The sequence below is a fragment of the Rhinatrema bivittatum genome, chromosome 3 (genome assembly GCF_901001135.1).
Source record: "Rhinatrema bivittatum chromosome 3, aRhiBiv1.1, whole genome shotgun sequence".
Taxonomy (NCBI): Eukaryota; Metazoa; Chordata; class Amphibia; order Gymnophiona; family Rhinatrematidae; genus Rhinatrema; species Rhinatrema bivittatum.
The window spans coordinates 395,244,226-395,264,547 of record NC_042617.1 but is presented as its reverse complement, the minus strand read 5'-3'; the positions used below and the strand labels follow the sequence as shown (position 1 = coordinate 395,264,547).

At 41.8% G+C, this 20,322-nt stretch overlaps 1 protein-coding gene across 2 annotated transcripts in view; it reads right to left on the bottom strand.

The window, feature by feature from the left end:
- The window catches only part of LMBRD1 (LMBR1 domain containing 1), a 591,116-nt gene that overhangs the window by 10,018 nt on the left and 560,776 nt on the right, over positions 1-20,322 (bottom strand). For both annotated transcript variants that reach the window (XM_029595663.1, XM_029595662.1), the window contains one exon: positions 10,508-10,599. In XM_029595663.1, the coding sequence (XP_029451523.1) occupies positions 10,508-10,599 (92 nt within the window). Of the gene's footprint in view, positions 1-10,507; positions 10,600-20,322 lie in introns of those variants that run through there.

Genomic DNA, 20,322 nt, shown 5'->3' with positions numbered 1-20,322 from the left:
TTTGAACTTTTTGCGCCACTGGAAATTGCGAAGACCGTATCAATCTTGTGCTACTTGCTGTCTGATGTGATAAAGACAATATAGGAAACAAAATCTACAAAAAAAAAATAGCCAAATAAAAATCAAACAAGGACTCTGATCTAGAAATAGTAACTGGAGTAGAGTATCTATGTGGCCATCCATCTATGCCCTAGCCATGCCCCTACTGTGACCATTTTTACATTATTATAGTTTACATCTATTTATTAATCATGTATTTGGTATGAATTTTATTTTATTGATATTAATGTATTATACTCTATTCATATGTAATACCAACAACTGTCTTTTGGTTTACTTAAATCCTGCTGCCAATACTGGCACACTCTTGCATTTTCTGTTGTGGTTTTGCCTCTCGCTCATGTGGTCTTCAATATGAGAAATGCTACAGAAAAATAAATAAAATTGTATGATCTAATTTTCATTTGTAAGTATAGTACCTTCTATTTAAGTGGAAGATATGTACTCAGGGCAAGGTCGAGGTTTGATTTTCAGTTGTTTAGAATGTGTGACCATGTTGGCAATTTGACATTTTTCAAAAGATTAGAGGTTCTAGAATGCTGTCAGGTTCTGTACTCAGATTGGATGATTTTTTCTTCATTAAACACCATTAAAATCTATAACAATCAGCAATATACAGAAATAGTTATTTTCCAAATTATTGCAAGGGCAGAAACAAAATTAAATCTGCTTGCAGGCATTTTCAAATCTGGTGATATCAGAGATATAAATGATTAAAGCAGTATTTAGTTTAACAAACTTTCAAGATCCTTAGAAAAGGTCACATTCACTTTCATTTTATAAATGAGTAAAATCAAAATTAAATGCTTGGTATTAATCAAATAGGCTTAAAAAGTTTCCAGTTTATTAATGTAACATTAAAAAATTCTAACAATTATGTTAAAAATAATGAAATAGGATAGGTTAACAGCAGCAGCTTTTCTGAACCTCTTTGAAGTCTACAATATCAGTAACAAAACTTGCTTAGTGCAAAGTATACATTATTTTATTTTTACTTTAAAGTGAGGATACAACTAATGGCCATTTGTTAATGCAACTATTTTCTTCTCCTGGAAGTTTCCCCCTGCTCTTTTGGACTTCCAGGTCAGTTGCAACAGTCTCTGCTGTGCTACGTAACATGAACCTTCATCACAACAATTCACATTTTTGTTTGCCCTGTTTTATATCACCTGCAATGTATTTAGCCAAGTCACTGCACAGCAGTCCATGGCCTGGGGGCCTCACACTACCAGAGCATTGTTGGAACCCAGCAAAAGTGGCCTCTACATCTGACCAATAAGTGTTTCTCTTAAATGATCAGTAGAACTCCCTTCCTGCAGGGGTTGTGAACACTTTGCAGCATTCCCAGCTGACCCGGGGAATGGAAGATCTGATTCAGAAACTGAACCTAAGTCCTAAAGGAGTTGATGTTGACGCAAGAACAGCTGACAGTGAAATCTGGCACCGACTAAAAACTGGGGTCTGTCTAAATTGCTTATTTAAACTATTGCTTGCTGAGAGGAAAATGTGTTTGCTTAGAAGTCTATTTTCTGTGTATGAATTTTGCTTCATTGAGTATGCTTTGAGATTATTTTCTTTTGTGTTTCTTTGTTTGTTTTTTCCCCCATCTACCTACCCACTCCATCCCAAATCTATACTTACTTATAAGGATTGCCTACTTAGGAAGCATGTAAAAAATTAAATAATTGGGACCAACTAGTACTTTGGACAAATAAATATAAAATAAATCACTCAAACTTGGTATATTGAATACTGCCCATATAAGAGATTTTGGGAAAGTAATTGTTCACAATAGAAATGAGTCAGTGACATCACACAGAGCAGAATATTATAGCAACAGAATAGCAGGGCTTATGAAGTAAGGAGGAGATACGATGGCTTAGTCTGGAAAGAAGGAAGAAGAAATGGATAGATTTAAACAAACATCCAAACAGAAATAGTATCAACTTACACACCACAATTGTATCTCACTTATTCAACGATGATGACCATCATACAGGGCACATCTTTGTCAAAGTTGAGAGATGAAATCTTCAATAAATCTAACTACTTCCAGGCCTTCCATTCCCTCTGGCAGGCCCAGCAGGTGAACATTATTTCTTCTTCTCAAATAATTGGCGCATTACAGCTCAGCAATGGGCTTACGGTCTCTCTCAGCAGCAAGCATTTCATCCTCCAAAAGAGAAACTCTATTCTCCACCTCCTCCACATGCTGATGAAAAGAGGTAAGTTGAGTCAATATTGAACAGATCCTGTTTAAATGTATGAACTGCCTCATTATTAACCTTTGGAATTTCCTTTAAACTGAGAAACTCGGCCATGATATGGGCTAAGAGCTCTGGAGCTCTTAGCCCATACCATGGCAGCTGCCATTTTGGAGAGAGATGGAAGATCTGGCTTTGAACATTTTACGCCACTGGTCAAACATATGCTCTGTATGATGGTCATCATCGTTGAATAAGTGAGATACAATTGTGGTGTGTAAGTTGATACTATTTCTGTTTGGATGTTCATTGATTAACTACCGCCTTTTGATTTTTAGAGTCACGTAGTTTTTGATACATCTAGATTTAATTAAAGACATTCATAAAATTACTATGAAAGGGAAGTGCTATTGCTAGGGGATTTTAATTTTCTGGATGTTGATTGCGACATCTTGGCAGAGGAGTCATTTAGAAGCAGGGAGATCCTGGATTGCCTGCAGGAAGAACTGTTTAGGGAACTAATAATTGAACCAACATGCAAGGGGACTATACTAGCCCTGGTACTTACAAATGGGGAAAGTGTTTCTGATGTCATAGCTGAGTATCACCTAGGATCCAGTGATCACTAGATGGAGCAGTTCAGCATTAAAACATAGGCAGAGGTGATTTATTAAATGATGAGGGTCCTATAATTCAGGAAAACTAACATTTAAGATGGAGGAGTATCTCACTGAGTCATTAACTGAATTGGTTAAATTAGGAGAAGCAGAAGAACAGTTTGCAAAACTGAAAGGAAATGCTATAAGGGCAACAAAGTTTTAGGTTAGGAAATTAACTAAAGATAAGAGGGGAAAAAAGGCCACTGTAGATTTCTACTGTAAAGAACAATTGGTTTCCTTACCAGAAACAATATACCATATTTTTCGCTCCATAAGACGCACTTTTTTTCCCCCAAAGGTGGGGGGAAAATGTATGTGCGTCTTATGGAGCGAATATAAAAAAAAAACCAAACAAAAATCTAACAAACACCCCTCCCCCCCCCAACTCCCCCAAGACCTGCCGACTTAATTTCCTACAACCCCCCCCCCCAAGACCTGACAAATTAATTTCCTGCAACCCCCCACCCTCCTGACCCCCCAAGACCTGCCAAACGTCCCTGGTGGTCCAGCGGGGGTCCGGGAATGCTCTCCTGGGCGTGGGCCGTCGGCTGCCAGTAAACAAAATGGCGCCGACGGCCCTATGCCCTCACTAGGTCACTGAGACCGACCGCTGCTATTGGTCGGTCTCAGTGACATAGTGAGGGCATAGGGCCGTCGGCGCCATTTTGTTTACTGGCAGCCGACGGCCCTATGCCCTCACTATGTCACTGAGACCGATCGCTGCTATTGGTCGGTCTCAGTGACATAGAGAGGGCATAGGGCCGTCGGCTGCCAGTAAACAAAATGGCGCCGACGGCCCTATGCCCTCACTATGTCACTGAGACCGACCAATAGCAGCGGTCGGTCTCAGTGACATAGTGAGGGCATAGGGCCGTCGGCGCCATTTTGTTTACTGGCAGCCGACGGCTCACGCCCAGGAGATCGTTCCCGGACCGCTCCTGGACCCCCGCTGGACCACCAGGGACGTTTGGCAGGTCTTGGGGGGGTCAGGAGGGTGGGGGGTTGCAGGAAATTAATTCGGCAGGTCTTGGGGGGGTCAGGGGGGTGGAGGTTGTTAATTTAAAGGGTTGGGATGGGGGGGGGGGGGTTTGGGGGTTCCCACAGAAAGAAAAATTTTCTGATCTGGGGAGTGGACCGAAATGGCCCTCCCCAGACCCGAAAACAAAATGGGGAGAAAAAAAAAAACTATGCACTCCCCTAATTTGCTCCATAAGACGCCCAGACGCAGAGCCGGTTTAGCACAATTTTATTTTTTTTAAATTTTCCCCCTCTGAATCCTAGGTGCGTCTTATGGTCAGGTGCGTCTTATGGAGCGAAAAATACGGTATTAACAAATATGAGGAAGTTTAAAAAGAGTGTTAGTGAAAAGAGATTTGGGATTTATTCCCCCATGTGGGGAGTCATAGATGGTGTATTCTAGCTGTTTATTATACTCAAACACCATCAATCCTTGGAGATTTTAGTTTGGCTTTCCTGAAGGCAGGAGCTCTCTTGTCCCCTGTTCTTTATTTTTTCTAATGTATTGTATATTTTCCCTTTTGGTGGGTGAGCTGTTCAACCTGACTTGCTTGTAGCTGTATTACTCCTGTTAATCCATTTTTGGGAGGCTTCTATTTATTTATGAGACTCTTGAGTGAACGGTGCGCACAGAGGATTAGAGTATCCCTGGGTATGGTTAAATCAAGAGAAGGGAAGATTCAGACTGTATGCTAAAACTTCTCCAGGATTTGGACCTGTTGCAATGAAGTCTCATGCTTTAGTTGATTTTTCTGCCAGTAACTATCTCCTTATTTGGAGGCAAGGAAGTTTTTCCAGCTTTCTTGCTCATTTTCCCAGTTTTAGAGTTAAAGATTATGGTTTTCCCACTTGGAGCTGATTGAGCTAAGTAACAGGGATTCAATTTCCTTTATATTGGGAAGAGGAGTTTTTCACATAGGAAAAGCCAGAAGACTTCACTTTTTTCAACTAAAAAGTGAAGTCCTGTCCCTGGTAGAGGGAAGGAGCTGAAGGAATTAAGAACTGTATATGCTGCTGACTCAAGTGAGAGGTACTTGAGGAGAGTGATCAACTCGTATATAAATAGAGATAAAGTCATTAAGAATACTTGAGGAACGATATGAGAATTGGGACCTACGTTCTGATAAAGCATTTGGGATTTTGTTCTAACTACTCCACAGTGGGGAGAAAGCAGCAATAATAATGGAAATTGAGAGGAGGATTGTACTATCTTCAGTCTGAGTAAGTAGAGTAAGTGGAGTAACCGGGAAGAGAAAAATATCAAGCGTTAAGAAGTGTGCTTCCAAGGAATTAAGAGACTTTGCTAGAAGAGTGAGGTCTCAAGTTTATTCTTCTTCTTTCTGCTGTCCGATTTTTTGACTTTAAATGCTAAATTGAGTACTGTAATTATTCTTCAGTCATCAAATCAACTATCAGTAATGAAGTTGGAAACCGGACTGCTTCTTCATGTGCTTTTTGGATTTAAAAGACTGTGATTATTGTTAGTGATGTTTACAAGGATGGAAAGGGGCTTGTATTGGGACTACTGTAAAAAGAACACAGGAGCTCTGGAACTCAGAATGTAATTGCTATCCATGGAGAAACAGACAGCTGAGTGCAGAAAGGGTTCATCTTGCTGAGGTAACCCTAAAAACGTAGCAGAAAAGGTTAGAGAACAAAGGAAAGGGAAAATAGGTTAGTGTTCATAAGCCACAAGAGATCACAGAAAGAGGAAGCCAGGCAACACTATCTAGAGAAGCTGGTAAAGTAGTAAGAAGAGTGAAGAAAAATAGGAGAAAAAATAGCTAATACAGTAAGTGTAACAAGACTTTAAAAAAAATATATTAATGATAGGAGGAAGTGTAAAAATGGAAATGCAAGACTCAAAGATGAAGGGGTAATATGTAGAGGTTGATAAGGGGAAAATGGAATTGCTTAACAAAAATTTCTGCTTAGTGTTCACTGAGGAAGGGCTTGGAGTAGGACAACAGATATCTGCCACAAGTACAAACAGAATTGCGGTGGAACTCAAACAATTTCTGAAGGCTGTGTTCAAAAACTATAATGCTTTTTAACATTTATATTGCTCCTCTCTGCAAGCTGTTAGCAAGTCCGGACATCAGTGTCAGGTTATATGTGAATGACATCTAGTTTTTTATTCCAATCAATAAATCTTTTGACAAAGCTCTAAACTAGGGATCCTCAGATCTGAAGAGCTTAGGATCTCGGTTAACTGAGCATAAACTCTACTCCTGGGGGAATTCTGCGCTACTGCGGAATGTAGAATTTGCGCAGAATTCCTCCTTCACGCAGATTTCTTCCCTCACCGCAGTTCCCACAGATTTTAGCGCTGCTGCGCAGATTTTGGCGCCGCCACACAGTTCCTCCCTCGCTGCCTTCACCGGAAATGGATAAAAAAGAACCGGAAGCATGCTGCGCACGGACATCGGCCAATCCGGGACAGCGACGTCAGGTGGCACATGGAGAGTGGGGGCATTGCATCACAGCATGGCACCGGCAGCTCGAGGTAAGCAAGCAAGGAGGAGAAGAGGGAGAGAGAGAAGGGAGGGGAACAGAGGAGAGGGGGAAAGAGAAAGAGAGAAGGGAGAAGAGAGAAGAGAGAAGGGAAAAGAAAAGGGGAAGAGAAGGGGAAGGGGGAAGAGAAAGAAGGGGAAAAGAGGAGGAGAAGAGGAAGAGAGAGAGAAGGGAGGGGAAGTCAGGTGGCGCACGGAGAGTGGGGGCATCGCAGCACGGCACCAGTGGTTCGAGGTAAGCAAGGAGGAGAAGAGGGAGGGAGAGAGAGAAGGGTGGGGAACAGAGGGGGAGGGTGGAAGGGAGAAGGGGAAAGGAAAGAGGGGAAGAAAGGAGAGGGGAAAAGAGAGGGGAAAAAGAAGGAGAGAGAGAGAGAAGGGAGGGGAAGTCAGGTGGAGATGGGCGGGTGTGTGTGTGTGTGTGTGTGAGTGTGTGTGCGTGAGAGAGAGAGAAAGAGAGTTGTATGTGGGGAGACAGAACATGTGTGTGACAGATGGCATGTGAGAGAAAGAATATATCTGATATCATGTAAGAGAGACAGTGAGCATGGATACGCAGGTGGAGAGGTTAGCAACAACTGCAGCAGTCCCTGCCAGCTTGGCTCATCTGCCAGCAGCAGGAATTGGCTCTTCTGCCAGCAGTATCAAGTTGCCAGGGACTGGACTGCACTGAAATGCAGAAGAACTTGCAAAAAATATTGTGTTATTTTGAAAAATAAATGTGCAGAATTTTGCAGAATTCAGAAAATGTGTGCGCAGAATTTTCAGGTGATATAAGGAGATATTCCGTTTCCGACGCATTGAGGACTAGGTTTAGGCTGGTGAGGAGGTGTTTGATTTCTAATAAGCAACTATCCCAGTATTCCATTATTATCGAGATTGATTCTTTTATAGGGATCACAATCTGTATGTCGTCTGCGAAGAGGAAGTTTTTCAGGCTTAATTTTGTGAGTAGTTGACAAAGTGGTAGAAGGTAGACATTAAAAAGCGTGGGTGAAAGCGATGAACCTTGCGGCACCCCTCTGGTGGAGGGGTGATATTGGGATTCTGTATTATGAATTTTGACCCTATATCCTTTGTTTTCCAGGAAGGTTTTGAACCATGTTAGTGAAGCACCTGTCACTCCTATATTTGCCAGCTGTTTTAGAAAGAGGTAATGGTTGACGGTGTCAAAGGCCGCCGAGAAGTCGAGGAGGATTAGTAAAAATGCTTTGCCTTTATCGATTCCGGAGAGAAGGAAGTCTGTGAGGGAGAGAAGTAGTGTTTCTGTGCTTGCAGCTTTGCGAAAACCATATTGGTTTGGTCTTTAAAACAACATATTCAGGGTGATTGGTGATCACCTTAAATAAGGCAAGGTATGATAGTAGTTTACTTCTATTATAACTTTTGCTAGCCTGATCTCATTCTCACCCCTAGATAATTATCGCACTATGCGCTCTGCATAGGTAGCGTATCGTGGGGTGTGTCAAAGTTTTTGCACCCTGCGATACTTACAATTCGCTTCTCGCAAAGTGCCCTGCAGGCTATTATGGGGGGGGGGGGGGGGGGGGAGGGAGAGAGAGACTCTTTATAAGATCTTCATAGTCAAGTATTTATATAACTATAGAAGGGCCACCTAATAACTCGAGGTGAGGTTTTGGTGGCTGTTTTGGGCCAATTTGACATGCAGAGTGAGACATATAAACAGCACAGTACACCTCGGTGAAGATTTGACGTCTTTTGGAGTGAGTAAAGTCTCACAAAGATGAGATTTCTACAATGTTCTCTCGCCCTAGCTTGATGGACGTCAAATGTACTGTGCTGTTCGTAGGTCTCACTATCAGGTCGATCCAGTAAAGTGTGCTCCGTCGGAGCGCACTGTCACCCTGCTCTGGACGCATGTTTTCCCTTACCCCTTATTCAGTAAGGGGAGGAAAACACGCGGCCCACCCGCGGCACCTAATAGCGCCCTCAACATGCAAATGCATGTTGATGGCCCTATTAGGTATTCCCGAGCGATCCAGTAAGTAAAATGTGCAGCCAAGCCGCACATTTTACTCTAAGAAATTAGCGCCGCCCAAAGGTCGGCGCTAATTTCTTCCGGCGCCAGGGAAGTGCACAGAAAAGCAGTAAAAACTGCTTTTCTGTGCACCCTCCGACTTAATATCATAGCGATATTAAGTCGGAGGTCCCCAAAAGTAAAAAAAAAAATAAAAAAATTTTGAATTCGGCCCGCGGCTGTCGGGCCGAAAACCGGACGCTCAATTTTGCCGGCGTCCGGTTTCCGAGCCCGTGGCTGTCAGCGGGCTCGAGAACAGACGCCGGCAAAATTGAGCGTCGGCTGTCAAACCCGCTGACAGCCGCCGCTCCAGGCCAAAAGGAGGCGCTAGGGACGCGCTAGTGTCCCTAGCGCCTCCTTTTCCTCGTTTGCACCGCGTGGCCTAATTTAAATACTGGATCGCGCGCACCGGCGAGGGGCCGGTGCGCGCGCCGGGAGAGCGGGCGTTAGTCCGCTCTCCCACGGACTTTACTGGATCGGGCTGTATGAAAGTCAAACTGGCCCCAAAACAACCACCAAAGCCTCACCTCGAGTTATTAGCTGGCTCTCCTATAGTGAGTTGAATACTGTGAAGGCATCCCAAGAGGCTCTCTCTCTCTGCTCCACTCCTCTCCCCTCTCCAAGTCCAGAAATGGCCGAAATGCAATTTGCAATCTTTATCACAAATTGCGTTACAGCCGTTTTGGGCATATTGCACAGCTTAACGCCAGGGAAAAAGGTGTAGTTATTTCCGGCATTAAAAACGTGCAGTAGCATGCATTATGCTATCGCAGTGTGTGATACTGCCCCTCATTTTCATTAATCCCACCCAAACCTCTCCCCCAATCCCACCCCGATGAAAAAGTTACATTTGAGCAATGTGATATCATTAATATCACATGCGTTATGGCATTATCCTGGGCGTTAATGCCACAATGCATCTTGAATAATGACTTTATTAGTTAGTACATTACTAAGAAAAGCTGCACAATGAGTTCTGAGAAACAAGAGCAACATCAGATTTCTATACATTTTAAAGAATAAGAGATGGGAACAATTTTGTAGTCCAGACTATATGTACATTTCCTGTGTAACTATTAAATATTGGTAATCTGTTCAAGTTCTGAACTTGTCTACTAAAATCAGTAAAACTCGATCTTCCCATCCATTGCTTTCTATACTTGAAGCTTTAGTATTGCATAAATTATAGGAATTTTTTCTCCAAACTTCTTCTAACTCAATGTAACACAATCCAGCTTTCCTGCGACCCACTGAAATGACTTTGAAAATAAAGGGTAAATAATGGACTCATTTTCTAAGAGACACAAAATAGAGAAATCCCCTTCTAGTCCCAAGGGCTTTAAATAGATGTATAAGGCCCGATTTTAAAAGGGCCATGCACGTAAATTTTGAGGATTTTACAATGGGCCCGGCCACGTAACTCTTGCTACTGGTTGAAGAGCCAGGCCTGCTGAAAGGGGCGGGGCCAGGGGGCATGGTCTGGCGGGGAGGGCTGGGACAGTACCATTAGACGTTGTCCTGGGGAAGCGCGTGCTGGCAGCCAGCTGGCACGCGGGCTTTAATTCTTCTCTCGAGGAGTAGTAAGTATAAAAATAAAAAAATTGGGGCTACGTAGGGTTAGGTTAGGGGTTGGGGAGGAGAGGGGAAGAAGGAGGAAGGATAGGATTAGGGTTAGGGAAGTTCCCTCCTAGTCCGCTACTTATTTGGAGAGGACTGGGAGGGAACTGGGGACTGGCTGATCACGTCTCATGCGTAGGTTATAAAATGCCCCCCCCATGCGTGCATGAGTCGCAGGCTGCCCGCACATGCCCACGCGGATTTAAAAATCCGGAACGCATGTGCGCGTGGCCATCAAATTTTAGAACATGCGTGGGCTTAGGTTTTTAGTATCCTCTTATTTAATATCCATATAGTGCTCTGGTGGAAGTTAAATACAAATTACTTTGATCTCATTTGAAAAACACCTCTATTGGCCCAAAGTGCTTATACAAACAAAATCTTTAAATAAAAAATACTCACGCCAATAAAAATCCAGTTACCAAAATAATAGGCAGCACTGAAGAACCAAAATTTATGAAGGAACAAGTACGTCCGAGTAATAGTGCACTGATCTAAAACAGAAAGTAAAGGATTGTTAGGGATCTACCAAAATGGAAACTTGATATAATTGTTTGCTAAACAATCAATAAGCAATCCAAATACATTTATTATGGAACAGTAAGAAAAAGTCAGATATGGGGTGTGCTATAATAATGAAATCACACTTCATAAAAATAAAATTTTTAAAAATAATGTAATAATCACATATTCCTCTTAGGGACTGTCAGAACAGAAAGTCAGTCACAACCCACACAAATTAAATACTAAAGAATAAATCAAGTGACATTCATTCTTTGTTATTTATTAACTCAAATTAAGAAAGTTTCAAATCTCTGCTTAGTTAAATTGTCCTCCCTATAACTTTAAATATACAAATATTTCCCATTTCATTCTGTGGTTATATGATTAGCACTATCCTATTAAACCTAAATAGCATCAAACTCTTAAAAGTCTAGTTGTACTGAATACCTATTAATAAATTCCACATTAACTTCTAAAGGCCATACAGTTTAGCAGTTTAAGGAATTTGTCAAACAAGCCTCTCTCCCTTTAATAATTAAAATAAAATGCAGACAGCAATCCAGCAGCGGGATGAGGGTATTCAGTCTTTTGCACTGGTTGCAAAGAGCTCCTCGCTCTCAGAGGATCAGTAAGGTTAATTGTGACTAATGGCAGACCTGGAAAAGCTGAGGCAGTCAGAAATGTATATAGAGGACATCAGAAACAAATTAGAGTGGTCCAATCTGCACTCGGACAGTTCAGGTGCTGCTTTGTAGAAGCAAGGCCACCAGGAAGGAGAACATCATTTGGAGTGGCAGGATGTGATACTGTAGCTGGGACCTGCATTCAAGGTGATGTGTACCTTCTTGCATTGAGGATGCATTACCAGGTATATATGTCCAGGAGGGAATGGATTGGAGAATTTTATCATTAGAAATGTAAATAGCTGAGTGGCTGAGGAGGGAGATGAGCTCAATCATAACCAGAATGGAACTCAGCTGCTGGCCCTAACAATTAAAAAGGAGATAGGCTACCTTTACACCATATCATGGGGGGAAAGCTGACAGACAATTAGAAACACAAGGTTCAGAGTGAGGTATTCTCAAAGGATACTGTTAAAATAGGGCAAGTAGAGTATCCGGATAGAAAGCATATTGAAAAAGCTGAGGCAGCTCAGGTGAATTTAAAGAGCAGACAAACATGAATGATCCCAAATGATGTGAATCCATTGCTTATAAGCAAGTTTTAATTAGGAATAAAAAGAATCCATTTAGGTGCCTATATATGCAAATGCAAAAAGTCTAAAAAATAAGATTACAGCATTAAAATATACAGCATTAAATGAAGATATAAACATAGGCATCTCAGAGTCCAGGTAGAAAGAGGATAACTAGGGGGATCCACTGATACCAGGGAACAAAATATATTGAAATCACAGAGCAGATCAAACTGGTGGAAGGGTGAAATATGTTAAGGATGGCATAGAATCAAGTAACAAAAATTTTGCAGAAAATTAATTTCACTCTGGAATCTCTCTAGATACAAACTCTATGAATGATGGAAAAGTATATCAGTGGGGATATGCCATCCTTCACCTAAACAAGCTGGTGAAAAAGACAGTGAAAAAGTAACAGAGATTAGACAGTCTACCAAAATTAGAAACCTACTAATAATGAGGGATTTCAATTACCTACATATTGACTGCATGCATATTTAATCAGATCATGCTAAGGAGATTAAATTTATAGAAGCCGTAAGGTGACATTATTTCATACTTATTTCCTTTCCTTGAGTCCTGCCAGACCAGTCAAGACGTTGTAGGTTACAGTCTCCTACCAGGAAACGGAAGCAGACAAGTAGTTTCATTTTTTTATTGAATTTTTCAATATTTACAAAATAGTAAACATTATACAGTGCATAGATTAATAAAGCAAAATTGACAAATAACTTTTCCATTCAATATGGATTAATAAAGCAAATTTAAATATATAACTTTTCCATACAATATGGAATTACATCATAGACTCATATCTACTGTTCCAAGAAATCCTGAGGGGATTTCTTGCCAGGTTCTTATGGCCTGGATTGGCCACTGTTGGAAACAGGATGCTGGGCTTGATGGACCCTTGGTCTGACCCAGTATGGCATTTTCTTATGTTCTTATGTTCTTATAAAGGCGGTGTTAGAAGAAAAATTTTACATTTATTTTCAAAATAATGGTACGTCACATGAATGTAGCAAGACTCTTTTAATCTGCAACGATGTACACCAGGACACTAGGGGTTAGCTGGTTCTAGAAACTTCTGCAATTGAATGGGTTCAAGAAAAATATACTTTGCATTTTGGTGTCTTATAATGCATTTACTAGGATACCTAAGGCTAAAACTAGCCCCCCTCGCCATTACTTCGGGCCTGAAAGACAAGAACTTCTTTCACCTTTCTTGGGTTATGCAAGAGATATCTGGAATAATCCAGATCTTTTTCCCATAATATGATTCTGTTTGATTCCACAAAAACCTCTTCATGATCATATCTCTATCGGTAACAAAAGTAGAAGAAAAAAATGTCTTTTTTAACTTCAGATTCCAGCGATAGTTCCAAGATTTGAGTCAAATTCAATTGATTATCTTCCTCTTGAGCCATATTTTCTTTAAGTTTTCCTCCTTTTTCTGGCAAATAATAAACTCTGGAAATCACAAGGAGCCCTTCCATTGGTATTTTTTTTTTTAACATTCCACCATCTATGACATTTCAAAGTGGATTACATTCTGGTACTGTAGGCATTCCCTGTTCCCAGAAAGCATACTGTCTATGTTTATATTTGAAGCAATGGAGGGGGAAGTGAACTGCCCAAGGTCACAGGAAGTGTCAGAGGGATTTGAATCGTAGCTTCCCTGGTTTGAAACATGCTGCTCTAATCATTATATAATCTGGTGCAGATTTGGAATTAATCAGTAGACTCTTGCCAAAGCTAATAAAAACTAATAAACGTATCAAAAACACATTTACTTTACCTTCCGTTAGGCAATATATCACTTTGCTCATGCCCAATAATCACTAACATGAAACACTCCTAATGGAGTGGAGTACAAGCACAAATCAATCTCTCCCAAACAATTTTATTATGATTTAGAAAAATATCAAAAAAAAGCATTCATATTACATCAACCATTCAAAAAAATATACATTATATACTCAAGTATTTTTCACCCCAAGTATTATTTAAAAACATTCCCAATCATACTCATACACCCAAACACACTCTGTTCATTCATAAAACATGTTCAAAATTAAACAATCCTTAAGTTGATGTATAATACTGCTCCTCCTTGGATCAATTCTCATGTTTATAAATATTTAAGATTACTCAGATCTGCAAATTGTGGTTTGATAAGAGATACCTTCACCAAAACTAGTACACCTGTCTGAGACACTTGGTAGGGCTATTTCAGTCACAGGTCCATATGTAATCCTTTGCCTGAATCTCTTCATTTTTTATTGGACTTATCACTATTTAAGAAAGCACACAAAATCATCTCTTTTGTTAAGTATTTAAAGTGACAGAATAATGCTTCTCTTCAAGGTTAGACCTTCTGGGTCACTCTTGTACATTCTTTGCTGGTAATGGAATTTTACATCTGCAGCTACATCATGTTTCTCTTTTATTTTACTACTGTTTACCATTTATCTTATTTGTATGTAAGAAATATTATTCATGATTTAGTGTACCTTGCTTCAACCCTCAGAGAATGCAAGTAATACATTTTTTAAATAAGTTTGTACCTGAGGCAATGGAATGTAAAGTGACTTGTGCTAGGAAATAAGGAGTGACAGTAGGACTTTAACCCTAGCTTCCTTGGGTCACAGCCTGCTCATCTAACCATTAGGATATTCCTCCATTTGATAGATGCTTTGGAAGCCACTTCTCCCTTCTGAATTCCATTGAACGAGCTGACTTCCGGAAAGGATAAGTGATGTTCAGGAAGTGTAAAAGTGATGGACAAACATCTAAAAAGTGCAGGTCCTCTTTCAGCCTTGCACATTCTGAAGATTAAAATGAAGGCAGGAAAATTGACTAGTGCGGATGAAATTCCAAAACTAAATTAGGTAAGAAGGATGGAACTTGACATATCATGACCTTTTCCTTAAAAACAGCAAATATGATAGTGCCCAACTCTCTGAAATTCTTCTGGCTGAACAGATAGCCAGGCTCACTGCCTTCAGAGACAGATCCTTTATGGAAGCGGTTTTCATGGGCTCAAAAGGTAACAATGATATGGCCTGCAGGATCAAATCAAGATTCCATGGAGAAATGAATGGATGCCGAGGAGGTTGGACATGCTTCACTTACTTGAAGAGACAAACTGCATCTGGGTGAGCCAGAATCCCTCATACTAACCCTTGATAACAGGATAATGCTGCCACCTGAATCTTAAGGGGATTTAGGGCAAATCATTTTCCAAACCTTCCTGCAGAAATTCAAGGACAGTAAACATGGTGCCTTGAATAGGGAAGACCCCTTATCCTGGAATCAAGGCATCATTTTTTCTTCAAACTCTAATATAAGCTAGGGGCATAGAATCACATTTTTTCCTTCTTCCTCAGGTATAGTTTAATGGGACAAAACCAACATGGATATGGCAAAAGGAACTCTTACCTCACAAATTTGCTACATTGTTTTGAGGGTGCAAATAAACATGTGGCTAAAGGTGAAATAGTTGATATAGTGTATCTAGATTTCCAGCAAACATTTTACAAAGTCCCTCATGAGAGACTACTTAGGAAATTAAAAAGTCATGGGATTGGGGGCAATGTCCTATTGTGAATTATAACTGGTTTAAAGAGAGAAACCAGACAGTAGAGCTAAATGGTACTTTTTACCACTGGAGAAAGCTGAATAGTGGAGTGAGCCAGGTTTTGGGACCATGCTTTTTAATATAATTATGAATGACTTAGAAATGGAAACAATAACTGAGGTGATCAAATTTGCAGATGACACAAAATTATTCAAATTTGTTAAATCACAAGAGGACTGTGAGAAATTGCAAGAGAACCTTGCAAAACTGGGAGAATGGGCATGTAAATGGAAAATGAAATTTAATGTGGACAAGGGCCCAGTAATACACTTAGGGGCGGATTTTCAGAGCCCTGCTCGCGTAAATCCGCCCAAAACCGGGCGGATTTACGCGAGCAGGGCCCTGCGCGCCGGGAAGCCTATTTTACATAGGCCTCCTGGCGCACGCAGAGCCCCGGGACTCGCGTAAGTCCCGGGGTTCTCGGAGGGGGCGTGTCGGGGGCGGGGCCCGGTCGTCGCGGCGTTTCGGGGGCGTGTCGGCAGCGTTTTGGGGGCGGGTACGGGGGCGTGGCTACGGCCCGGGGGCGTGGCCGCGCCCTCCGTACCCGCCCCCAGGTCGCGGCCCAGCGCGCAGGAGGCCCGCTGGCGCGCGGGGATTTACGTCTCCCTCCGGGAGGCGTAAATCCCCCGACAAAGGTAAGGGGGGGTTTAGACAGGGCCGGGCGGGTGGGTTAGGTAGGGGAAGGGAGGGAAGGTGAGGGGAGGGCAAAGGAAAGTTCCCTCCGAGGCCGCTCCGATTTCGGAGCGGCCTTGGAGGGAACGGGGTAGGCAGCGCGGCTCGGCGCGCGCCGGCTATACAAAATCAATAGCCTTGCGCGCGCCGATCCAGGGATTTTAGTGGATACGCGCGGCTCCGCGCGTATCTACTAAAATCAGGCGTACTTTTGCTTGAGTCTGATGCGCAAGCAAAAGTAGGCCTATTCGCGCTTTTTGAAAATCTACCCCTTAGGGAAGAGTAACCCAAATAATGGTTCCACATTGTAAGGTTCCACATTATGAGTCATCACTCAGGAAAAGGATCCAGGTATCATTGATGAAAATATGTAGCAATCTTCTGCTCATTGTGCAGTAGCAGCCAACAAAGAAAATAGAATGCTAGGGATTATTAGGAAAGGAATGGAGAATAAAACAGAGGATATCATAATGCCACTGTATCGCTCCATGGTGTGACCTCATCGAGAGTACTGTGTGCAGTTCTGGTCACATCTCAAAAAAGATATAGCAGAATTGGAAAAGGAACAGAGAAGGCCAACCAAAAAGATAAAGGGGATGGAACAATTCCCCAGTGAAGAAAGGCTAAAGAGGTTAGGACTCTTCAGCTTTAAGAAGAGACAGCTGATGGGAGATATGATAGAGGTCTATAAAATAATGAATGGAATGGAACGAGTAAATGTTAATGAGTTGTCTACTCTTTCAAAAAGTATAAAGACCAGAGGACACACAATGAAGTTACTAGGTAATAAATTTAAAACTAATAGGAGAAAATATTTTTTTTACTCAATGCATAACTAAGATCTGGAATTCGCTGCCAGAGGATATGGTGAAAGTTATTAGTGTAGCTGTGTTTATAAAAGGTTTGGACAAGTTCCTAGAGGAAAAGTCAATTAAACATAGATATGGAAATTAAGATAGATTTGCAGAAATCCGCTGCTTAATCTTGGATAAGAAGCTTGCAATCTATCTACCCCTTGAGATCCTGCCAGGTACTTGTGACCTGGATTGGCCACTGTTGGAAACAGACTTGATGGACCCTTTGGTCTGACCCAGATTGGCAACTCTTATATTGTTATGAGCCCAAGGACTCCAAGACCTGAGGCAACCTTTGAGTTTCTTCCTAACTCTCCTCCATGAACTTTGCTCTGATCAGCCCATCATCCAGACAGGGGTAAAGTAACTTCCTTCCCTGTGGAGAAAGGCTGCCACAACCACTATGATCTTGGTGAAGATCCATGAAGTAGTGACCAGACTAGAAGTCAATACTGCTCCAGAATTACAACTCTTAAAAACTTCTGGCGTTCTTCTGTGATAGACATGTGCAGGTATACTTTTGACAGACCCAAAGCAGTCAGAAATTCTCTCTTTTTTACTGTTATAATTACTAAATGCAGAGTTTCTATGCAAAAATGGGAAACTTCAGAGGCTGACTTCCATATTTTAAATTCTGAGTCTGAAGGATGGCGCCTTCCGTCTTTGGAACCATGTAGCAGATAGAGTAACAACCTCTATCTGCCCAGGAGGGCACTGGGACCAGCTGAACAGGTCAAGCATTTCCTTGATTGGGCTATCTGAATCTATGTTAGGAAGCCTCTGAGACTTGGAACCTTCAAAGTCCTTCATTCATGTTTTCATATCCTTACTAAACCATGGATGTCCCTTAAGGGCAACATGCTAAGATGAACCTTGGATGCTGAATCTAGTTCCTTCACTATAATCACCTTCTGTAGCCCTGTTTTTAGCAGAGGCCCATATAAAATTATATAAGGCATCCACTAGGAGGGCTGATCCAGACTTCCCTTCTCGCTATTTCTCAAAAGAAAGCTGAGACAACTCCTCCTCAGATCCTACATGCATTGCTGAATCCACTTAATCAGTGCCCTATCCATGTAACAGCCACATATTACCATCTGCAGAAAGAGGCTGGCAATAACAAAAGATTGCTTCAACCTAAATTCAATCTTCCTATCCTGAGAGTCTTTAGCACTGAAACACCTTCCACTGAGTTTGTAGTCTTATGGATCACTGTCGCAACTGGGGCATTCACTCTGGGCATACGGGACTAATGATACTTCTCTACCTGTTGCAGAGGATACAGCTTACCCACGACTGTCTTTCCCATTGTCAATACTGCACCTGGTATCTCCCACTCTTCCTTAATCATATTCTGAATGGCAGAATGAAATGGAAACACCTTAAGTGACATTATCTTTCCTGTGTCACTTCATTTATCGGTTCCTGTGAGAGTTTCAGGGATTCCTTTACCTGAAAAGTATAAGAACCAAGCTTTCCTTCCTAAAAACCTCTCTGAAAAGTTCTTTCTCTGAATCAGTTCTCCTCTTCTGGGAGGACACTGGGATAATTTTGTGTGTGAGTGGATGGGGGGTGGGTGGGAACTGAGATACAGCTAGAGCTCCTGGTCCAGAAACAATTTGGGCTTTTTTGGCATAAGCACTGACCAGGATGGGACTGCAAGGAAACTAAGGAAGGTCAGACAAAGATTCCCCTCCCTGCCAACTTGTTTCTTCTTGGCCCAAAAGAACTGATAAGTCACTGACAAACGCAGGCAAAAGTTCTTGTTCCTCAGGAGGCACTGCTGCAGAGTCAACAGGCTGCAATGGCCCTAGAGGAGCTGGCAGGAAATCACTGAGGCAGTGGAAATCATGGCAGAAGCAGTCTGATGAAAAAGAGAACAGCTTGGGAAACATGGTTGTTGGCCCCCATCCAATAGATTACTTTCTGCTCCTGCTGGCCCATCACAAGACTCACCTTCATACCTAAGAGTGGAGTCTTTCCACTCTTAGTAGGCATCAGGGAAGAGCCTCCTCTTAGTCACAGACTGTGCAAAAGAAGCCAGCTCTGGCACCAGCTCCCATACAGCCAGCTTTCCTCCATCTATATGACTTACTTTGCAGCTTCCAGAAGGCAACAGAATCACTGTTAAGGGCAAAGGAGTTTGTTAAAGGCAGGCTGGTTAACTGGAGCTCTGCACAACTTCCTCTCTCTCTCTTTTTTTTTTTTTTTTAAAACAAGCTTATGTTGCAGCACTCAAATGCTAAGGAGAGGGGGAGAAAAGAAAGGAATTTACTGCCTGAATCCAATTTTCTGGAACTCTAAACCCAGAACCAAGGGTTAGTTCCTAGAGGGCAGGAAGAACATCCAGACTTGACTGTTGTCCAAATGAAAACACTAAACTCAGGCCCTTGCTCAACTAAAAGAAGAACAGCCCGAAAGCCATCGCTTTAGGTGCACCACTGTTTCTTGCTCCACCAGAACAGCTCTCCTTTCATCTGCTGGAGGCAGAGAATCACTAACTAAATCCATTGCTGTACCAGATTATACAAGGAAGGATGAGCTCAGAGTGAAACTTTGTTCTCTGTCTCCATCTGCTGGTAGGAGAGCACAATCCATACATCTGAACTTGTCTGGCAAGTTGAAGAGGAAATTATATGGAGCAGCTGCTCCTGAAACTGATGAAAGAGGGAGTTATTTTAGATTTAGGGGCGGATTTTAAAAGGGTTACATGTGTAATATACGTGCGTAACCCTTTTAAACCGCTCCTGCGCGCGCTAAGCCTATTTTGCATAGGCTCAGTGACGGGCGCATGTCCAGGGGCTCGAAAAAAGGGGTGGGGCATGGGCAGTCCGGGGGCATGGCCAGAGGCCTCCAAAGCAAGGTCATAATAGTAGAGCAGCCACTTGGAAATAGAAATCATGATGCAAACAAATTGGCATTATCACAGGAGGAAAAATAAGCAATAAGACTTCTGTATTAAAATTTAACTTAAAAAAAGATAAGACTATGATAAAATAAAGAAAGCAATTAGAAGGAAACTAAAAAGAGCAGTTGCAAGGATAAAACATCTTTACAAAGCATGGAGATTGATTTAAAACTTAGATAATGGTTTTAAAGCTCAGATAAAATGTAGTCCACAACTTTAAAAAAGTTGAAAAATAAGCAGAATGGCTAAGTGGTGCTGTGGAAGAGGCTATTAAAATCAAACAGGCATCCTAAAAAATGAAAAGCAGGGCCTAATGAGGAAAATAAGAATGAACAAAAGCCCTAGTGAGTGAGATGTAAAACACTAAGGCAAACACTAAGGCATGCCATTAGAAATGTTGAGGTGAAACTTGTCAAAGAGGCAAATGCTAACACCACAAATGCC